Genomic DNA, 22719 nt, shown 5'->3' on the forward strand with positions numbered 1-22719 from the left:
TATATATATGCGTCAGAGACATGGATTAATGTAAATGTAACGAATGCCTCAGCAGGGAAGCCCAGTACCTTCTTTTTCTGGCTTTCGTGGTGGGGGACTGGGCAAGTGCGGTGCCGGGGCAGGTGCTGGGTTGTGTCATCTCTAGGCAGTCTTCTGCAGAAAAGCTGAAGGTGCTGGGTGTTAGGAACAAAGCACACTGTAGTGCGAACAGAGTGGCACAAAAATGGTGGAAAAGGAAAGGAGGGGATCTCGGAGGAGCAGTGACATCGATACACTTTCTCACCTCCTGGTCTTTACTCAGATGTCACCTTCTCAGTAGGTTTTTCCTGACCTATTTGAAACTGCATCTCATTCCCCAACCTCCATTCTATTCAGGGTTTGTGCTTTGTTTTTTTCTACAGTATTTATCACCACCTAACATACTCTATTTGTTATGTGCTTATTTTGTTGTCTTTTTCTTCCCATCAGGATGAAAGCTCCTTGCGGGGGGGGGGGGGGGGCTTTTGACATCTGGAATAGTGCCCATTCAGGTGCTCATGTTTGTGGAGTGAATAAATGAATGGCTATCTCATTTTCTTCCCTTTGGCTCCTTCTGTGCTCCGAAGATTTGCAAAATTAAGAAAGGAGGAATATAGGCAAGATATAAGAGAGAAAGCCCTAGTGATTAAGACCAAAGAGTGGATTCAACTTACACTGAGTTGCTGTTGATTCTTCCCCAAGCAAACATCAGGACATATGATCTTGCATGGGCAGGGATATTTATGGGAACTGCAGAACAGACTTTTGGAATGGTGATTATTCCTGGAAAACATGGTATGCATCATTAACATGACTGTTCAGCTATATGTAACTGTGAAGTCGTTGGGAGCCCTCGCAGGCGCCTTATGGTAAAACCACAGTGATAGTCTTAGGACCAAGTAGTTTAGTTTTCTTTCTGGCAGCAAGATTCAGGAACTTGGCCTGCTTTCCTCTCTGACACTGCTCATACTTCCTTGAGATTCTTCTTTCCCCCCTCCAAGCAGGGAAGTCAAAACTAGTAAGTGATTAAGCTGGGATTGAAGCCCAGGTCTCTTTGATTTCTTTCTATAGTACTGTGGGAAGAAGCTGGGAGGGAGACAATTAGGGGTAGAATGAGAACCATGACTGGGAAGGAAGGAAGAAAGAGGAGAAAATGGGAGAGAACAAGGAAAAACCCATAGTCCTTGGACACCTAGTAGTCTGTGTGAATTGGTTCTAGGAGGTTTATTCCTTTATAATGCTTTAAAATTGTACACAATTTTTAGACGCTTTTTTTTTTTTTAACCCCCAGATAGAGGGTTTGGAGTTTAACAGATTTTCAAAGAGTTCTGTGACTCAAAAAAGATTTTGAACCAAACACTGAACCATACGATTTGTCTGTAGTTTGTTCTAATGAAGCTTTTTTCAATGGATTCTTTTCCCCCTTAAAATAGGGAAAGGGAGAACAGAACTCTGTCTGAGCCAAATAGCTTATAAAGTCTGGATATTAAAAAAAAAAAAATTCTGGCTATAGGAAAAATGGTGAAATAAGCTAGTTTTCTCAGCCGTTTCTGTGAAGGCAGAAGTTATGGCTATTCAGTTGCCCTCACTAGAAATTGTTGTGAAATATTGAAGCCCAGGAGATTTCCAGGTCTGAGTGATTCACGATGTTTTGTAGACTTCGACAAAGTATGGTTTGTTTTTACAGCCTTCTGCATTACCTTCAAAATACCTGGGGATTTGGGACATGAACTTTGACACATGGTGTGGAAAAGGATGAAAGTGTTTGACAACAGAATGGTCCTGGAGAACCTGGGGTGTGGTCTGTCATCCACAGGCCTTATTTGAGGGTCCAGGGCAGGTGACAGCAAACTGCAGGTGCAGGCCAGAACTGGGCTGCCTCCTGTTTTTGTAGTTTTATTAGGACACAGCCATGCCCACTTATTTACATATTATTTATGTAACAGCTGCTTGCAGCTATAAGGGCAGAGTGGTATAGTTGCTACAGGAATTGTATGGCGCGAAAAACCTAAAATAATTGCTATGTGGGCTTTTACAAAGTTCGCCAATCCTGGTCTAGGGTCTAAGTGGGTGAGGGAAACTGGAAAAGGCTTGAACTGGTTTGCACATACACCTTATTTCAAAATGTTTCTTTGTAGTATGCCCATGAATGTTGGCAATCTATGTGTACATGATGGCCATAATTTATAAATGTAGAACCAAATTCTACCCTGTGCACAGACTTTCCTTTCATTTCATGTGTTGCTAATTTGAGTAATGTGTGTATGCATATATTTAACTGAAGTTTATTTTTTGGCCCAGGTACCATAACATGATTCCACTGGAAACTTTCAAATTATTTTAAACTTTTTTTTACTTTGGAGAACACTTTGTACTTTAAACTATCATGGTAGAACAGTTCAAATTGGGTAACTCACTGGGAAAGAATAACTCTTCTGGCAGTAATTGAAAAATTTAAAAAATTCTCTTCACCTGTTGTGTTTGAACTATTACTTATCGTCAGCTATAATTGTCCTCACAAATTCTTCTCTCCCAGTGACCATTTTCATCCAAATAGTACTGTATATTTGAGTAGTGCTTTGCCGAATATTTTCACCTGTATATTATTTCAAACATTTCTGTGAGGTAAGCAGGGTAAGAGTTCTGATCAAGCACCATCTTTCTCTTAATTTTCAGGTGTGAAAATTGAGGCCTAGGGAATTTAAGTGATTCCTTCCTGGTTACATGGGCCATTACTGACAGTCCCAGGGCTGATATCCTGCAATTGTTGGTAACTGGAATTATTATTTACTTTTGTATTTTGTTATGGAAGGGTGCATTTGAACCATTTCAGAGAGATTGAAGAATATTAATTTCTATTCATCCATCAAGTGAGGATAATATTATTCATCTGTGGGATTGTTGTAAGAATTAGAGATTGTGTACGAAGATGCTGCGTACAGGGCCAGGAGCAGAGTCAGCACTCTGCAAGTGGTGGCTGCTGTTATTATACTTTTCCCAGGATCATGGGATTATTTTTATTTTTTAATTAGAATATTACCATTTATTAGAATATACTCTTCCTAATTTTTCTGTTGTTAAAAAAAGTATAAAAATTGTGCTTTTGTGCACCTTGGTTACAGTTTTCTTCATCCCCCAATTGAGCTAACAATATTGGAACAGTTAAACTCAAAACAATGTATCAAACTCAAATACAATGCAGGTTTGTAGTTCATGTTTCAATTTTTTTTTTTTATTGTAGTGGTATCATTTACTTTGGTAAATTCATATCCCAATTTAAAATGCCCCAAAGCAAATAAAACTCTGTTATAAATTCAAGTACTGTATTTTAAAATGTACATGTAATACACACAATAGCTGCATAGTGGAATTACTATAACAAGCAGTTACATTCATGATGCCCAGTACTAAGTTTTGGACACTGCATATAGATTACACTAGATATATTTCTTTATTTATGATACTGTTACTTAGTACAGTAACTTTAGTACAATAGCTTATATGATTGCATTTCCAAAGCTTTAATAAAGTTAGTAGCATTTAACTAATATTGAATGAAAACATTTTTATGTGTAAGATGTATTTTAGGTCAGATGCTTATGCAAGAATAAGCACTTAACATGCTGTTGTATCCTTGACAAAACAAAATCATCCCTTTCACTAAACAGAATAAGCCAGGCTAAAAGAAATCTGAAGTAATCGAAAGAAAATTTAAATGTGATTCCCTGTATTATGTTAAAGATTATTTAACATAATTTTCTTCTGGTTAAAATATACTTCTTTTTTTTTTTTGGTTGAAAGAAAGAAGAGAGCGAAGGAGAGAGTTGTAAAGGCTGTATTAATATGCTAACAGCTGTAGCCCTTAGATGATCCTTTAGCTGGGAAAAAAGTATGGTGAGTTGTACTCAATGTTTTTTTCTGCTTAGAAAAAAATTGGTAACCTATAAATTTCTAATGTTTTAAAACAGGTATTTATTATTTAAGGTCTTTAAATATACCTGTATGAAACAAATTAGGTTGTTTAAAAAACTTTGCAACAGTACTTGACTTATTCACAAATATATTTTCTATCCATATTTATTAGAGTTTGAACAATTTAAAAACATAAATCCTGCAAATACTCTTAGCTTAGATAACAATCCTGTTATCTTAATTCACATAAATGTTCGCAAGAAATATTTATAATACTTTATATAGTATCTTTAATGCTTGCATCAGAGACTCAAATTAATCACATTTAACTTTACAGATGGAAAAGTTGGGATGGTGAGAGGTTGGATTAACTGTTCTAGTAATTGGAGTAACTAGCTTTCATGTTCTTTTTGTGCATCTGGACTTCTGATTTTTTTGTGGGGGAGGACACAAACTTTAAAGTTCTTAGAATAAAGTTAACTCTCTGGAAATCAGATAATGATTGCAAAAAACTTTCAGATGAAGATTAATTTAATCATCAAATTAGCCCTGGGGTGTGTTCTATAGTTTGCTCAAAACATCTTGCAGAAAATAACTGTTATTTTTCTACCTGTGCAGATTATTATCTCAAAAGGAAAACATTCGGTTAAGTGAATAGTCCTCTTTAAAGGTTCATTTATAATTGCTTTCTTTTTTTAAGTAGAAAAATCTTTTTAGATATAACCAGTCATGGAATAATGATGAATAACTCAGTGTGGTTCTTAACATAATACAATCATATTTAAACAGACTATTCCCTTTTCCTTAGAATGTTCAGCCACTGAGTGAAATTTCAAACGCTTAACTAAACCATCTTAATGCTTACCGTCTCTGATAAAAATTTCAAGGGAAAAAGAAGACTATTTGGAGAATAAATAAAATAGAAACTGTACTAAATTTCTGATTTTAAGCTCCCTCTGTCCAAAAAATACACCTATAATTAGATTCAGAGACATTTTGTCCCCCCCCCCCCCCGTTTTTTTTTCTGAAGAGTCATACATTGGTCATAACATACATACTTAGTAACTTACATTTTGGGACAGAAGGTGGTCAGCAGTCCTACCTTGGTCCAACCTAATGTCATTTTCACATCAAGTCAAATACTGTCTTTGGATTAATTAGCTGCTGATGGAGGTTTGATAGAGGGGATACTGCATGATCTTCTCATGATAAGCCTGACTTCTATATCTGGTAGATTATCCTGCTTAGTCTGTAAACACCCTTCATCAGTGGCTGCTAAATGAAGATCAAATCGAAGAGAAACAGATTTTTTCCTTAATCGAGGGTTATCTTTAAAGAAGGAACCTTCCCATTCTTTAATAACTTCATCCACTTTCTCTGTCCTGAAATGATAAAATAAATCTTTCTATATGAAGAAGTATGGCTATAGTAAAAAACATGTAATACGTATTATATATGAAAAATAAATCAAGAAATGTAATTTATATTTACATTTTAAATTATAATTTATAATTTACATTGTGGCATTTATTATTTATATTCTTTAAACATCATATGAATAAAATTTCTGACTGATTCTATGAAATTCTCTTGTTTTGGTTATATTTTTGGAAAAATGGTCAATTAAGGATAGAGTACTTCATCTGAGTTTTTGTTTATGTATATTTATTCATGTCAGGTTAAAAAGCACAATACATAAAATTATGTTTGGAAACATTCAAAGATTACTGAGATTACTCAATTGAAGTTAATTTTTTTGGCATATGTTCACTGTTAGTCAAAATTTTTTACTTACTGAATAGTGCCATGAGCTTCAGTGCTTTCTTTCACGACATTTCCATTTAATATTGCTTGTTTGGTCACTGTTTCCACTTTTTCGTCCTCATACTTCTGTGGGACTTTTGTTGAAAAAGATATTTCATTTATAATGGCTGTGAAAATATTATTTATGAAATATTAAATTGCAATGTTGAAGTACTATTGACAGTCAATTTGTATGTCAAACTTTATTCAGATATTGCTTGTTTTTGCTACTTTAGAGTATTTATTTATAATCCCTATAAACGGCACTTCACTTTTTAAGTTAGTTAACTTATATCAGAAACTCACCTGAAGGTAAAACAAAACCAACTCTACTTGTGGTAGGTTTTTGTTCTTTTTTCCCACCTTGGATGCAACCATAATATCTGAAATTGGAAAGAATTATAGGAGCAACATTGTATTAGCATGTAATTGAAACAAATGCTCACAAATAAGAGAATGGATAAATTGTAGTATAGTCATACAAAGGAAATACTACTTAGCAGTGAAAATTAGTGAACTAAGGGTATACTCTATCTGTAGGGAACAAACTCCCAAGTATAACTTTGAGTGGGGAAAGAAAGATACATTGTAGCTAATTTTATCAAGGTTAAAAAACATGCAAAACAATTTTACATTTTGCTTAGGGATATATAATGAGACTAATGAGACATAAGCATCAGATCTGGGAGCCAGGTTAGACTGAGGGAGGAGAATGAGATTGGTGGGGGTGTGGCTTAGGTGCTGGGGGTGGGGATTGGGGGGGACTTCAATAACACTGTAAATGTTTCACTTCTTAAACATGGGAGTTCATTATATTTTTCTTGATACTTTGTATATGTATCTTAAATAAATTTGATACCTGTGTATCTTAAATAGAGCATAATAAAATTTTTAAAATTGTATTAAAGGAATGTTAAAGACCACTTTGTCAACATCTTGAATGATTAGGCATTAAATAAAATTTACAACCATTTTATTTCATAATGAATAAATTATATGTATATAGCTATATATATATTTACATAGCACTGTTTTAAGCACTTTACAAACATTAATTCATTTACTCCTCAGCAATTTTGAGGTAGGCAATATTATTCCCATTTTATAGATGAGAAGACTGAGGAACAGCGAGATTCAGTAACTTTCCCAGCATCACTTAGCTAGTAAGTGGCATATTTTTAATTCAATTTATGTTTTTCAAAGATTTAGTAAATGTCGAGACTTATTATAGGTGAAAGTAGTTTCATCCAGTTTTATAGAGGACTCAGAATTCTGAAGTAAGCAGGAATAAAGGTTTTCTTTTTATGGGAACATGGAAAATTGTACATTGTGTTGTGCTCAAAGCCATATGACCTTGTAAGTGATTGCAGATTATGAAATTTTGTGAATTAATAAGAATTCCTCTTTTGATACCTTTCATTACCAGTATATCTGGAAATCTTTCAAATCATGTACTCAGAACAACATTGCTTTCCATGGTTGTACTATAATAATAATAATAACATTATTATTATTATTATGGTTATAATAATGGTTATTATTATTATTATTTTGGTGTTTGATGTGTGTTGGGAGCGGGCCCTTGTGGGAGGGGGAATGTGGTAATGTGTGAATTTTTCAAACTTTCTTTGTGGGTGGTCCATAGAAAGCACTGACTAATTCTAAAAGGGGTGAATGGCAAGGAAAGTGAGAAAGTTAAGGAAGGTCATTTTTGTAGCGATGGAGAATTGTTTACATTTTGTTCTAGGCTTGCTGTGCTCTTTGTTGTAGCTAATGTCCCTGACTTTGGCTAGTCTGTTCATAATTTTGGGAGGCTGGAAACAGTTCTCCCGCATATTTTTTGCAGTGCCTGCTAATCCTGTTCTGTGGTAGGAACTCCGTGAGCATGCCTTGGTGATGATGGGTTTTAGATTTAATTTCTCTATCTCAGTGACATAAGTGGCTCTGTATTTCTGGTCATTTACTATATGGAATTAGGTACCTGATTTCTTCCTTTTCCAGGAGGCGGCGATAAGTTGTGATTTCTTGTTCTAGCCTCATCTTCGTGTTGAGGAGCATCTCATGCTCTTGAAGCTGCTTTTCAATGCCGCGCCTTACTTCCTGTAGCTCTTTTTCTAGTCCTTCAATCACTGCCTCTAGGTCTTGCAGCTGCATCTGGTAATGTTGTTCACTGGCGTGTAGGGAGTTTTCAAGGCCCCTTTCCTGTTTTATACAGATCTTCATCAGTGAATCAGGGAAACTAACTGTGTTTCTGAAATCTGATTTGCAATGTCTTTGTTCTATTGAGTTCTCTTCTTTCTTAAAAGGGTTGCAATAATTGTACAGCCCTTATGCAAGAGGTGTTTCCTTACAGCTTTAGGTATGACCCAAATTTTAAAAAGTTGTATTTTCTATTTACAGCTAGAGAGCTTACTATTTCAAACGAATCCTGTGATAATTCATTTGGCCAAAAAAAAAAAAAAATCTGCAGTGTGATTAGTTTATTATCACCCTAATTTATTCGATTTCTTAAATATTGAAAAATATAGAATATTAAATATCAAAGCCAGAGCAGACTGCTTATAAAAGGCATTTTCAGAACGTGCTTAAATATTTTTCTATTAGAATTCTCAGTGGTATGGGTAAAAGATTCTCCACTGTTATGACTTTGGATAATGACAAAGGCTGTATTCCCCTACTCTAACAATTAGAGAACCCCAGGGTGATATGCGAGGGTTATTTCATTTTTAAAGGTGTGAATAAACCTTGAGTGAATTGATAGTAGTTATTGCCATGATGGAGGCAGGGCGGTAGTTGAACTAGGTCCATGGATGGAATTCAGTGGTCTGATTTTTAGTTTCTCACTGGCCAGTAATGGACATTATTCCTTTCCCTGTCTTAATCAGATAACATCTGGGGATTCAATGGGCCAGTTGCTTTTGAGATTATTCTCACCACAGCATGGAGAGATTCAATTTCCACTTGCAGGTGATGCCACTGGCGTCGGGCTTCCTTGAGTTCTGCTTGAGCCGCCTTTAAAGCCTCTTCATCTTTGTCCATTTTTTTGCTTAGATCTTCCTCCAACTAGAAGAAAGCCAACAACAACAATAACAACAACAACGACAACAAAAGCACTCTTGAAAATGAGACATTTAAAAGCAGTTATAGAAAAATAGTATAGGAATCAGTTTTTTTCTTTAAATTTTTAATTTACCAATGTGTGTTCTGCTTGGTGCTCAGTTACTAATTAATTAAATTCATGAGCGAGTCAATTGCACTCTCAGCCTCAGTTTTCTAGGATGTAAAATGAACCTCAAAATTCTTTTCCTACCGTGACAGTCTATGAAATGTAGAAAAATACATTTAATGAGAAGTAAGTTTGCAGGACCTAAGTTTGAGACCTCTGATTCTTTTTTTTTTTTTAATTTTTTGATGTGGACAATTATTTTAAAGTCTTTATTGAATTTGTTACAATATTGCTTCTGGTTTATGTTTTGGTTTTTTGGCCACAAGGCATGTGGGATCTTAGCTCCCCAACCAGGGATTGAACCCGCACCGCATGAATTGGAAGGCGAAGTCTTAACCACTGGACTGCCAGGGAAGTCCTGAGACCTCTGATTCTTAAGTTTCTATTGTTTATGGCATCATTAAGGAAGAAAGATAGAAAATTAGCTACTACCCACCCCCCCATATTTTCTTGTAGGCTGCTTCATAAAAGCAGATAAACAGCTATATATCCTAAATCGATCATCTCTGGGACTGGGTATATGGACAGGATACTTTACAATAATTTACAGGATAATTTACAATACTGCTAGAAAGTATATTATGAATCATTTAGAGAGTTAAGTTATCATAGGCATTAGAGATTCTATAATAGACTTCTGTATTAAGAGAACCCATTGTTGATTTACCTTTTTTAGAAGGCATGTTAATTTTAATTCTGGATATCCAAGGTGGTAGCAGAAATGACTTCTTTAAAGACTGTTTTCTAAATGTTCTTATATTAAATAACAAGTAGATTATTTTATATTCAGCTTTAAGTGTTCTTATGCTGATGTTGGGATTAAATGAAAGTATCTTTTGACAGAATTCTCAACATTTGGCCCCAAGTGCAGTAGGAGCAATGTATGGAATTGATTGCAGTGTTTTGAAGCAAAAATTAGAACTTCTTAATGTGCATATAAAAATGCATTTTATAATGTAAAAAATTTAATTTGGTGGTACAATAGATTTTTTTTTAAAGGAAATATTGGATTAAATGAAAGTCAATAAAGTTTAGCGCAAGGTATTAGACAACAAAATTCATTCATTTCTTTTGGTTTGTTGTATCACTTATTCTTAGTGTTAAGTTGGCAAAGCCAAGCAGCAACACATATCAGAGCAACTACAAAAGAGGATGACAAGAATTTTGGAAATAAAAGAGCATAAAAATGCTGGTCTCTTGGATGTTGAGTGAGGAGGTGGCAGCTAGGCTTGTGTGGTAGCTAGATTCCGAAGATGGCTCCCAATGAATCACACCTCCCCACATTCATGTCCTTGTTTGGTCCTCTTCCACGCTGAATCTGGGATAACCTGTGTCTTGTTTTAGCCAGTAGAATATAGCTGAAGTGCCAGTTCTAGGCCTAAGCCTTAGGAAGCCCTGATGACTTCCACTTCTATGATTTTGGGAGCTCTGGGCCAACATGTAAGAGATCTGGATACCCTGTTGGAGAGGTCGTGTAGAGAGGCCAGATGGAGAGAAACAGGCCCAGTTGTCTCAGCTGAGCCAGCCTTCCAGAAATGCCCTGCCAAGGTGCCAGACACAGGAGTGAGCCACCTTGGATGTCCCAACCTAGTTTTGCCCCAAGATGACTGAAGTCCTAGCCAATGTCATGTGCAGCAGAAGAATAACCCCCACTGAACCCAGTCAACCCACAGCATCATGAAAGACAATACAATTGTTTTAATCCACCAAGTTCTGGAGTGGTTTGTTATACAGCAGTAAATAACTAAAATAGCTTATGTTTATTTTGTAATAATTAAGTAATCAGGCTTCCTTGAATTTATTCCAGATGACTTTCTAAATTCTTTGAAAAAAAATCCCCTAAAGTAGTTTTATGTTAAGAAGATGAAACAAAACTTACTGTAGTCTTGCTTTTTCACTTTATTCATTTCAGCATAATGACTTGTAAACTAAATAACTTGTATTTCTATTATTGCAAAATAAAATGTATATTTGGCTTATAATTTTTAGAAATTGTCATCTGTTAATTGTTTTCTTCTCTTTGTAAAAGGTGAGTGAACTATTCCAACACTTAAATCAAATATCCCAGTGAATTTGCTTCATCTACGATGCTGATAATTCTTTATGAAGACCGAAAATGTTACCCAGAAGTTAAATGTATGTTGTTACTAAAAATGAATTGCATGCAGTAATGTCCTATGATTTCCCAGCAATATTTTTTCCCTTTTGGGTATGTTCTTAAATAAACTCTTTGCTGTGTTTGGGTGCTTGGAATAGAACTTGTACTCAGATATGATAGGTAAACTAAAAAAAAAAAAAAAAAAATCCCTGAATTTCTGAATCTTTGTTTCCAAAAGAGTTGTTTATTCATTTGTTTAGAGTTGAGACCTTAATTTATTGCTAAAGGTGATTGTCACTTTAAAACAAAGTAAGTCTATGAAATTAGGATTTAGCTCTTATTTAAATTGACTCTCTTTTTAAAAAATACTTAAATATTGCATGCTTAGTATTAGAAATAAACATTTCTCATCTTTTAGTACAAAAGCAAAAACCTGTAATTGAAGTAGAAAGTCATTTTCGATTTGGGGAATTTTGATTGTCCCAATTTATATCATTGTTTCTGAATGCCATGTTCACATACTCAGATGATTTCTATTTATAACAATCTGGTACAAAATTGAACTCATTAAAAAATGATAGAAACCTTTTAGAAATATTTTACTTAGTTTTATCTTGCAAAGTGTGGAAGCTAATAAATCATCTCACTATAAAGCTTGTCATTTTAAAGACGTTATTTATATTATCTCTATAAATAACTCCATAATAGCTTCGAAGGGTATCTGAAATGTTCCTTCCTGTAGGATGTCTAAAAGAGATTAGAGTGCACCATTTTATTGTATGTTGATTACATGTTTTGTTAATGATAGTAACCTCATGATTTATATAAAAATCAAATGTATCAATCAACATTCATTTAATGGTTATTTAACAGTAATAATCACAGCCTTTCCCCCTGTAGTCCCAGTCACTTTGCAGTAAAACCTAAATTCCTTCCCCAGTATATGCTGCATTGAAAAGGAAATACTGTACCTCAGAGAGGCCGGGACAGGAATTGGATAGACATGGATTGTCTCCTTATCCTGGAAGATGCCTGTCTGTATGAAATCATTACCTGGATCCTTGTTGAGAGCACGGTCTCTATCTGATTTCTGGTGAGGAGCTTTTCATAGTTTGCCCTGAGCTCATTGAGTAGCTGGGACAGCTCCATTCTTTTCCCATCCTCCACCTTGGCTATCAGACCCTTATCGATAGGATGAGTCTCTGCCGCAGAACCTGCTCGGTCTGCATCGCGCGCAGAGACAGCTCCATGGAGCCTTAAAGATACAGAGCTCCTTTTTTCCCCGGAAGCCACGGATATCCCCGGGTTTCTAATCAATTATGCAAATATTTGATAAACACTTTTCTCCTATTGTTGTTGATCTAGCAGAAGTGTCAGGCTCTCTGTAAAGTAACAGAAAAATGAAAACAGTCTCAGTATTCTTGAATTGGTTCTCTAAAACTGAGCACATTTTGGGGGGAAAGTTAATTTAGCTTGTGGAAAGGAAACGGGGCATAACATAAAGAAAATTGTATTTCGTTTTCCCAAGATATTGCATGGAAATAAATCTGGGCTCAAAACATGGTAACTAAGCTTTCCTTTTATGGCTTTCCTCACCATTTGGATAGTTTACACAGAAATGCTGTGGGAGGGCATTAGAATATGTTGTAAACCTTGAATATTCTGACAGTTATTGGAAAAAGCTACCACCAGATTCAGCTGACAGTTGTCATCAGCCGCAGGACTGACTGACAGTATTTCTCTTAAATACATGCTGCGTGGCTCATGGTGGGCTGCTGTTCTGACAGCAGGCTTTGATATATTGTGGTGAATTCCTGAAGGTACATTACAGATGAAGCTACGGCTGGAAATAAGTGCTAACAGAGTATGAGAGCTGACAGTTAACATTTCCACCGTTTTAATAAGGTTGAAGAAATACAATCAGATGGTCCCTGAGCAGGATGTGTTCGTTGAAGTAAGATGTATTGTGGGGTTACTCCTTCATGAGTAAACAGAGTTAATGACAGCTCCTACTTGTAAATATAACATTTGTGCAGCTCTTCTAACTTTAAAAAGCACCTTTACAGCTGTCATTACATTCATAGTCACAATCCCTGTCACTTTGTAACCTGGAAAGATGACAAGCCTGAGGTAGGAGGGCTTAGGGCATCTTTCCCAAGGACGTACGGTGACATAATGGCATCCTTGGGACTGGAACTTTGACTCCTTGGCTGTATTCCAAATATTGTCCCATCTGCCCCTGCATTATGTCTCTCCCCACCTAAATTCCTTGTTTAGCCTGGCAAGCTGGTTGTTAGATATGACTCAAAATAGTTTTGAGATTAGATCTATCACTGTTGTTATTTGTAGAGTGGCTTGGCTGAAAGTGTGTCTGGAGTGTAGTTCAGGAAATAATCAGTCTTTGGCTCTAGTGCTCACAGGGCCTTTGAATGTGCATCACGCTCTTTTAATTTCTGAATTAACTCACTACTGGCCAGTCCAGTCTGTGCTGGGCATTCCCACAGTCGCCTCCAAAGAAAGCTGGCCAACCAGAGCCCCTGCTGAGAGGCGAGTTTCCAGGTCATTCTTGTACTCTGTTTCATTTGACCCACGCCTCCTCCGCCCTCCCCACTGGTCACAATGGATTGGCCTGGGCTGGACACTTGACCTAAGGATAACCAATCTGTAGGTCAGAGACCTATGAGGTAGCCTGATCCAAAAGCGCTGACTGAAGAGCATCACTTATGATTATTTAGGACCAACTGATTCTCTTTTTTTGGTAATTGCAACTGAGAAATAGGAAGAGAATCAGGCATTGATAGTGGGGGGAGAATCAGGAAAGAATCAAACTCTTGTTGCTTTATCCAGCTCCTGCTGATCTCGGCCTAAAATACAGAGAGCTGAACTAGATTCCCTGGAGGGCAGGCCTGGCAATCTGCATCTGAAACAAGCCTCTCGGGTATTTCTACCCTATAGCAGTGCTTTTGATGGAAATAGAATGCAAGCCACAAATGCAAACCACATATGTAATTTAAACTTTCTAGTTGTTATATCAAAAGATAGAAACAAGTGAAATGAATTTTAATATTATATTTTATATATCTGAGATATATCATGTCATCAATATAAATTTATGTTTTTTTTGGCCACGCTGCACAGCTTGCAGGATCTTAGTTCCCCCACCAGGGATCGAACCCGGGCCCCAGCAGTGAAAGCGCTGAGTCCTAACCACTGGACCGCCAGGGAATTCTCTCAATATAAATTATTGAGATATTTTACATCCTTTATTTTTGATACTGTCTTTGAAATCCAGTGTGTATTTTTATGCCCATCTCAATTTGGACGAGCCACGTTTAAAATGCTCAGTAACCATGGGGCTAGTGGCTACCGTGTTAAACACTGCAGCTCTAATATTTGGGCCCTGCTGGCCCACACAAATGAGAGTTCCATGTCTGGAACATTCCACATGAGTACTAGATTAAAGGAAATAGTGCCAGATTTTTTTTTTTTTTTTATGAGGGGAGAGGGAGGAGGAGTATTTAGAAAGGTATTCTACAAGCATGTGAGTAATGAAGTTAATTAATTCAAGATCTCAAATGTCACTTTTCAAGGAAAAATACTGCTAATTTACTTAAAAAAATACTGTCCTTTATTAAAGAAATCAGTAATATCCATTAAAGGCTGTGGCATAAATAAAACTGTAGGATCCATGCAATTCTTAGTGCATTAGCTATAGTTACACACTGTACTTTATGCTTCAGAATTCATAACAGAGTGCAAATAAGCAGGGACCCCCGCGCTTCTTATAGGGATCATCTTGAACCCACTCTAGTTATTAGAAAAGTAAATCATTTGAAAATGTATTTTATTAATAGAAACAAATTAATTATAACATACCTCACAATGGCTAAAATGCTGTGGTTAAGAACACAAGCTCTAGGGACATTCATGAGAGGGAGCCCCCAGACCCTTTGGAGTTAGAATTCAAGACTGAAGGCCATTCATTCATTCATTCATTCGGTTATCAGATGGCTACTGTTTGCACAGAGGTGTGTTGGGTGCAGACAAAGTGCTGGAAGAGTTCTGAAGAGGAGAGGTGACCTTTTGGGGCATATTGTGGGGGGAAGAGATGGAGAGGCATTATAGAGGAAAGAGAAAGAAAAAAGTCGGAGGGGAGTTTCAGGGTCAGATCACAGAAAGGCAGGCTACAAAGTGTGGATTTTACTTGATAGGTAATGGAGAATCATTGCTGGTTTATGAAACGAGGAGTCACGTGGTCATATTAATTGGGGAGTAGTGCAGAAGATTTCAGAGTAAGGACACCAATAAGAGAACCAGGGTTTACGAAAAGAAACAAGAAACGTAAAGCTATTTTTGAAGTTCTGCCTGGACGATCATTGGAAACTGGGTTTGAGTAATGCCATGGGCATAGAGGAGGGGGAGCATGCGAGAAATCAGTGAGTTTTAGCAAGTGGCAACTGATTATGAAGGGAAGGGGAGGGGAGGGCAGAGATGATACAGGTTCACACTCTCTGCGACTAGAATGTGAGTGGTTCCATGATCAGAAACAGGAAGAGAGGAGGGTAATTAGATTAAATTCTATCCAGACCCTTTAAAGGGAGAAGATCTGGGGTCAAGCCTCTGCCTACCAGTTACTAGCAAGGTGGGCTGATGCTCTTTGAACTTCAATTTCCTCATTTGTAAAATGAGACTAATGATACACTCCTCATACTATTACTACTATGAGCATAGGTAGGTACCATTATCATCATCCTCATTTTATAGGTGAAGATACTGAAGTCCAATAAAGTGCAGAGCCAAGATCCACAGCCAGGCAGTCTGACTCCAGAGCCTACTCTATCAAGCATAACTGCTAGGTAGCTTCTTAGTAAACTTAGAGTGAGCACTTGTTAGAAAGCAGACTCTCAGGCCCCGCCCCAGACCTACCAGGTTGGAATCTGCATTTTAAGAAGATCTCTAGGTGATTTGTTTGCACACTAAAGTGTGAGAAGGACCACTTTAAATCACTGCTTCTCAAACTTGCCGCACAATGAACTCATTTGGGGAACTTTAAAAGCTACTGATGGCCGCGTCTCCCTCCCAGAGATTCTGATTTAATCAACACAGGATGTCGCCTGGGCATCCGTTTCCTCCTTGCCCCACCCCTCTTGGCCCCGCCCCATCCAGGTCCCGCCCCTCAGCCCCCGTCAGAGTTTTAAAAATTCCCCAGGTGGGTCTAATGTGCAGCAAAGTTTGAGAAACACTGTTACAAATGTTAGGCTTCCTTCTGCTCATTTCCCTCTATGCTTCACCCAGAAGAAATGGGTTGTTAGTACACGTGTCTGAAATAAGGCTCCCAAAGTTAAACATTGGCAAGTCCCAGTTTTCGCCATAGTTGGTGCAAAGCTGAGTCCATAGACTCAGATAGACAGGACAGATACATTGCTGTATTTTTCTATAACTAATTAGTCTTTATCTTGAGCTCCCATGCTGTACAGGATATGTAATTAAATTTCATCAATTGGGCTTCCCGCCTTCTCTCCAAAACGTTGCATCTAAGTTTTGGGGAAATTCTGCAGTTGTGACTATGGGGTCCCATATCATCTTTGATGTCATCTGTCCAAGTCTGGGTTCACTGAGTCAGTCTCTATTCTTCCCACTTGTCCCATTTGCATTGTTGGGGAAAAAATTAACAACAAAATCTCCTGACCCAGAAATTCTCTCCACAAAAGTAGTAGAGAAAGAAAACACTTTTGCTATTGGATTAGCATTACATAAGAATGTGATGCGCATCCTGGGAATCACTAGGAGAGTGCAAAGACAGAAGGAAGTCTTCCCCTTCTAGAGCCCATTACGTCCCAGTTCTCAAGAGAAACCATAACTAGTCCTCCTGTAAGAGGACTTCACAGCACCATTTGTCACACACAGTTCATCTGGTAACTTTACCTGGTAATTGGGGTCACCATCTGTGTTCACTAATAGGCTTCATATGAAGGAAAATTACACTTCTTGTAATAGGAGGTAGTTTTGGAGAGAGGCTCCTACCTTCCCACAGAAACTGGGAGACAGGGTGCTATTTTCCTTGGATGTTTACATTCCAAAGTATGGTTCCCAGGTCCCTGAGAAAGATATTCCTAGGTTGTAAAGCTGGCCAAAGGCTTGTTTCACTTTTAAGATTCACTTACATTTCAAAGAGACAGAGAAAGAATTTATATTTACAAGGTTTCTAAAGTAGATGCTCTAAGAAAAGGAAGCATGTGTGTGTGTGTGTGTGTGTGTGTGTGTGTGTGTGTGTCTTACCTTATTTCAACAGGGAAGATTTAGCCTCTTAGTTTGAATTTGTATTTGCCCTTACAGCCTCCAGCTTCTCGCTTCCATACTTCCCTGCTTGAGGGTTTAAGAACCATCCTGCTGCTTCAGTGTGCCACTGGCATGGAAATATCACGTAGGTTGTTTGTGGCTCCATCTGCCTAGACACACTGGTCAACCATAACCTATTTGGATCTTGTCCCTTTCCTGGGGCCACAATCTAAGAAGCAGGGTGCCTTGCTCTTAAGCCATCAGGTCCCCAAACTTACTTCACGTTTTGCTGCTTTGCAGCGGCTCTGACTCAGAAGCGGGACCCGGGGCTCCTCCCTTGGGAACCCACCCTGCCCCAGTCTCTTCACTCCTCCTTCCTCCCCTCTCCTTTCAGTCCAGGGGAAGCTCTTCTATTCTTGAAAGTTCTATTCTAGAACATAAGCCCCAAGACCTGTCTATCATGTTCATGGCTCTCTCATCACTTTCTAGCTTTGTGCCTGGCCCTGAGATGGGAGACAATAAATATGTGTAGAATGAATGATGCTTCTTCTAAAAGTTTTGTTTGGTCTCTGAGTGCTCTTCCTTCTTTCTAAGACCAAGGATTTTGCTTCACTCTCCCCTGAGGTGATGAACACAGAGTCACCTATTTGCTTGAAGGATGTGGGAGTGGGAGTGATGAACTACCAGGAGACAGACAAGTAGTTCAAAACCATTACACTCCCCATGTTTTTAGTGTTTATAAAGCCAAGCAAGTCAGGCACATACCCATACTTCATCTTGATGGATTTTTACTGAGTGATATATTGGGGTTTTGGCATTAACCTTTGGGGGAAATAGCATCTCTTCTAACCTGTTTGTACTTAAGATTGGATTTTTGCTTTAAAAAGAAAAAAAAATTTGAAAGGAAAATAATAGGTTGATTTATTTTTATGTAATGCACTTGCGCACATATGTATGTACTATTTATTTATTTATTTATTTAATTTTATTTTTGGCTGTGTTGGGTCTTCATTGCTGCACGCGGCTTTCCCTAGTTGTGGTGAACAGGGGCTACTCTTCGTTAAGGTTCACGGGCTTCTCATTGCGGTGGCTTCTCTTGTTGCGGAGCACGAGGTCTAGGCGTGCAGGCTTCAGTAGTTGTGGCACGCGGGCTCAGTAGTTGTGGCACACAGGCTTAGTGGCTCCGCGGCATGTGGGATCTTCCCAGACCAGGGCTCGAACCCGTGTCCCCTGCATTGGCAGATGGATTCTCAACCACTGCGCCAACAGGGAAGTCCCTGTATGTACTTGTAATGTAATGCACTTGGGCATTCAAGTACCTAATTTTGTTGTATACGAGGGTCCTGAATCTTAATCCATTTAGTGTTTTGCCTGTCTTACACATAAATGTTGTGATCAGGTTTTATTCTAAGAAGTGTACCAGAGGGACTTCTCTGGTGGCGCAGTGGTTAAGAATCCTCCTGCCAATGCAGGCGACACAGGTTAGAGCCCTGGTCCGGGAAGGTCCTACATGCAGTGGAGCAACCTGCGAGACACAACTACTGAAGCCTGCGCACCTAGAGCCTGTGCTCTGCAACAAGAGAAGCCACCGCAGAGAAACCGGCGCTCCGCAACGAAGAGTAGCCCCCGCTCCCTGCAACTAGAGAAAGCCCTCGTGCAGCAACGAGGACCCAACGCAGCCAAAAAAAAAAAAAAAAAAAGTGTACCAGATAGAACTGATGGTGACACAAGTTTCTATCAAGTGGATTTCTCCTCCAGGCATTTGTAAATACAAATCTCTTTTCTTTAGACAGACATATCAATCTAACTGATCTTTTAATTTGGGGGATACTCTCATAGAGCTTGGGTATTATTTTGCTTATTAAGTGTAATTTTTTTAGCAGCTTAAATATTGTGAATTTCTTTTTTAATCACGCCATTTAATAGGATTATAGATGCATAATTCATCAGCAAATAAAGATGTATTTTTTTTGTACTTTAAAAAAATTGTTATAAGTGACAGGCCTTTACTTTGCTAGTTTGTCCCCTTTTTGTTACATTGCTGGTTTTTCTCACAGGAACATATCTCCACACGATCTGGTTTAATCTTGTGTTTCATGCATCAATTAAGAATATAATTAGAGAGATCTGTGTTGGAACGTGTTTGTCAGCATTCTCCAGCATGTTTCAAGGTGCGTGAGCGAAGCTGACATGCATTTCCGAATGTCCTGCACATGCATTTCGTGTCGAGTGATTAATCAAGGCATGGTACACATACCAGTGTGTTCTTGGCAGATACTGAATTCATTCTTTGCTGTTGAAACTCAAGAGTAAAACCCAGGGCTATTTCTCTAACCAAAGATTTGGCTTTTGGGTCCTATTTTCTCTGGCATTTTCCACAGCACTCCCCTTCCTACCTTGTTCATTGCAGCCCAACACACGGATGTTTCATGCTCCAAAAATGAGCATTACTAGTGAGGCCAGTTTAGGATACCAGTTATAAACAGTTTCAGTGTATTACAAATACAATTCATGTTATATTGTTAGCATTGCAGACCATAAGCGCTAAACAAAACTATTCAGGAATAGTTCAATTTTCTTTTCTCCACTGCTTTTTCATCTGGAGGTCCCAACATTTGAAGATATAGTTCTTAGGCTAAAACTGTGCACCCATCCACTGGTCCCACTTGAGCCACAATATTGGCCTTTCTTTTCTGGTCCATGAAAGAGAGATCTTTGTTGGGTCCCAAGTACATCTTCTTCACCAATTTGACAGGTGTTCCCTTAGCTTCCCTTCCTGCCATTGAAATACTGATTTTTCTAAACCTCCTTCCTCTAACTGATGACATTGGCCCTGCTGTCTTCTAGTAAGTGTCCTGGAGAGCCTAGTCTTAGTTAATTTCCCCTAATCTTAGTTTATTCTAGACAATTTAATCCCTTTTACTTGCATTTATTCTTTCTTGGATTTTATCTTTTTGTCTTCTTTTTGTCTCTCTTTAAACATTTAAAAAATTTATTTTAATGAAATATAGTTGATTTACAATGTTGTGTTAATTTCTGCTGTACAGCAAAGTGATTCAGTTATACATATATATACATTCTTTTTCATATTCTTTTCCATTATGATTTATCACAGGATATTGAATAGAGTTCCCTGTGCTATACAGTAGGACCTTGTTGTTTATCCATTCTGTATATAAGAGTTTGCCTCTGCTAATCCCAAACTTCCAATCCATCCCTACCCCACCTCACCGCCTTGGCAACCACATGTTTGTTCTCTATGTCTGTGAGTCTGTTTCTGTTTCGTAGCTAGGTTCATTTATGTCATATTTTAGATCCCACATAGAAGTGCTAGCATGTGGTATTTGTCTTTTTCTTTCTGACTCGCTTCACTTAGTATGATAATCTCTAGGTCCACCCATGTTGCTAAACATTTTAATTTTGTTAATTTTTTTTTTTTTTTACCTAGTCCATTCTCATAGCTTCCTGCCCTGCACAGCAGTTTTTAGCATCCTGGTTGATAGTCCCCAGAGTTTCCTAGAGGCATCGCTTAATTCTGCTCAACTCTTCCCCTGAATGCAGCTGTGAGTTATCTTCTCTTCAGCCTGGTCTGTATTTCTCTTGATAGTATTCTGTAACTATTACTTGACAGTTAATAATTCACATGTGTTCATTCATTCAAGGACATTTAAAATTTTAAATGAAACTTTTGAGGTAATTGTAGATTCAGCTGTGAGGAAGAGTAGAGAGAAATCCCACATGCCCTTTACTGAGCACCTCCAATAGTAACATCTTATGAACAATGGGACAAAATGACAACCAGGGTATTGACACTGATGCAGTCAAGATACAGGACATTTCCATTGCCACAAGGCTCTCTCCTGTCATCCAGGGCCTTTTCTGAGTGTTAGCTCTGGGCAGTGTGCTGGGCACCAGGAGGGGTGCAGAAAGGAAACAGATACTGATCCTGTTGAAACTGCTTCAATTCAAGATAGAAAGTGGGACGTGCCACAGAAAGGCACCTCTGAAGAGGGAGTAATTAGTTATTGCTGAGGCGATCAGAGAAGGCTTGTAAGGGCAAATACAAATGAAAAATAAGAGGCTTAATTCTCTTTACCAAAAATAAGGGAAGAGACACCCCCCGCCCCCCCCTCTCTTTTCTTAGAGCAATTACTTTAGAAACCTTGTAAATTCTTTCTCTGTCTCTTTGAAATGTAAGTGAATCTTTTTCAAACCTAAATAAGCCTTTGGCCAGGTTTATGACCCAGGAATCTCTTTCTCAAGGACCTGGAACTGTACTTTGGAATGTGAACATCCAAGGAAAATAGCACCCCTGTCTCCCAGTTCTTGTGGGAAGGTAGGAGCTCTCTCCAAAACTACCTCTTGTTACAAGAAGTGTACTTTTCTTTTATATGAAGCCATTAGTGAACACAGATGGTAGCCCCAATCACCAGGTAAAGTTGCCCCAATTACCAGATGAACCATGTGACAAATGATGATGTCAAGCCCTCTTACTTGAGGACTGGTTATCATTTGTCTTGAGAACAGGGATGTAATGGGTTTTACCTGCTTGGCTATAAAAGGGTAAGATTTCCTTCTGTCTGTGGTCTCAGTGGACTGAATTTGATGTCCGTCACATTCTGGTTTAATGCTTATTCAATAGCAAACTGTTTTCTTTCTCTAATACTTTTGTGGAGAGGTTTTCTGGATGAGGAGAAGATTTTGTTTTTAATTATATTTCCCCAACAAGTTTAACGGAGTAAGCAGTATCTGATCTTGGCTATGAAGGATAGCCTACATGTTATAGGCAATCTATTTTAAAATATCTAACATTTCCTATTTGAAGTTTAGTCCACACTTAGAACCCTATTTTAAGCAGGTGGCAATGGTGGCTTTGCCTTGCAATTAAAAAAAATTAATTGAGGTGAAATTCACACAACATAAAATTAACCATTAAAAAATGTACAGTTCATTTAGTACATTCACAAGGTTAGGTAACCAACACATCTATCTAGTTCCAAACCATTTTCATCACCTCAAAAGAAACCCATATTCATTAAGCAGTCGCTTGTCATTCATCTGATCCCCCAGCCTATGTAACCATTAATTTGCTTTGTGTCTTTATGGGTAGCAGCACCAATCATAATACCTCAAATGTGGAAATAACTCAAGTTTCCATCAACAGTTGAATGAACAAACAAATTGTGGTATATCCATACACTGGAATATTATTCAGCCATAATAAGGGATGAAGTACTGATACATGCTACAACATGCATGAACCTTGAAAACATCACACTACGTGAAAGAAGCCAGACACAAAAGGACACATTTTGCATGCTTCTGTCTGTATGAAATATCCAGAATCATTTAAAAAAAAAACTTTTTTTTTTTTGGAGGGAAC

General features: G+C 37.9%; 1 protein-coding gene and 1 long non-coding RNA gene across 4 annotated transcripts in view; one reads left to right on the plus strand and one right to left on the minus strand.

Annotated features, from left to right (window-relative positions):
* Positions 1-22719, plus strand: part of LOC132355058 (uncharacterized) — a 249465-nt gene that overhangs the window by 1784 nt on the left and 224962 nt on the right. For all 3 annotated transcript variants that reach the window (XR_009499517.1, XR_009499519.1, XR_009499518.1), the window contains exons 2-3: positions 2695-2788; positions 3820-3912. This is a non-coding gene — a long non-coding RNA (uncharacterized LOC132355058). The remainder of the gene's footprint in view (positions 1-2694; positions 2789-3819; positions 3913-22719) is intronic.
* KRT222 (keratin 222) lies at positions 5084-12206 on the minus strand. Its single transcript, XM_059907227.1, has 6 exons — positions 12111-12206; positions 8668-8796; positions 7715-7935; positions 6040-6116; positions 5726-5861; positions 5084-5312 (listed from the first exon to the last, which is right to left on the minus strand). The coding sequence occupies exons 1-6, from the start codon at positions 12204-12206 to the stop codon at positions 5084-5086; spliced, it is 888 nt and encodes a 295-aa protein (XP_059763210.1).

This window comes from Balaenoptera ricei, chromosome 20 (assembly GCF_028023285.1).
Source record: "Balaenoptera ricei isolate mBalRic1 chromosome 20, mBalRic1.hap2, whole genome shotgun sequence".
Taxonomy (NCBI): Eukaryota; Metazoa; Chordata; class Mammalia; order Artiodactyla; family Balaenopteridae; genus Balaenoptera; species Balaenoptera ricei.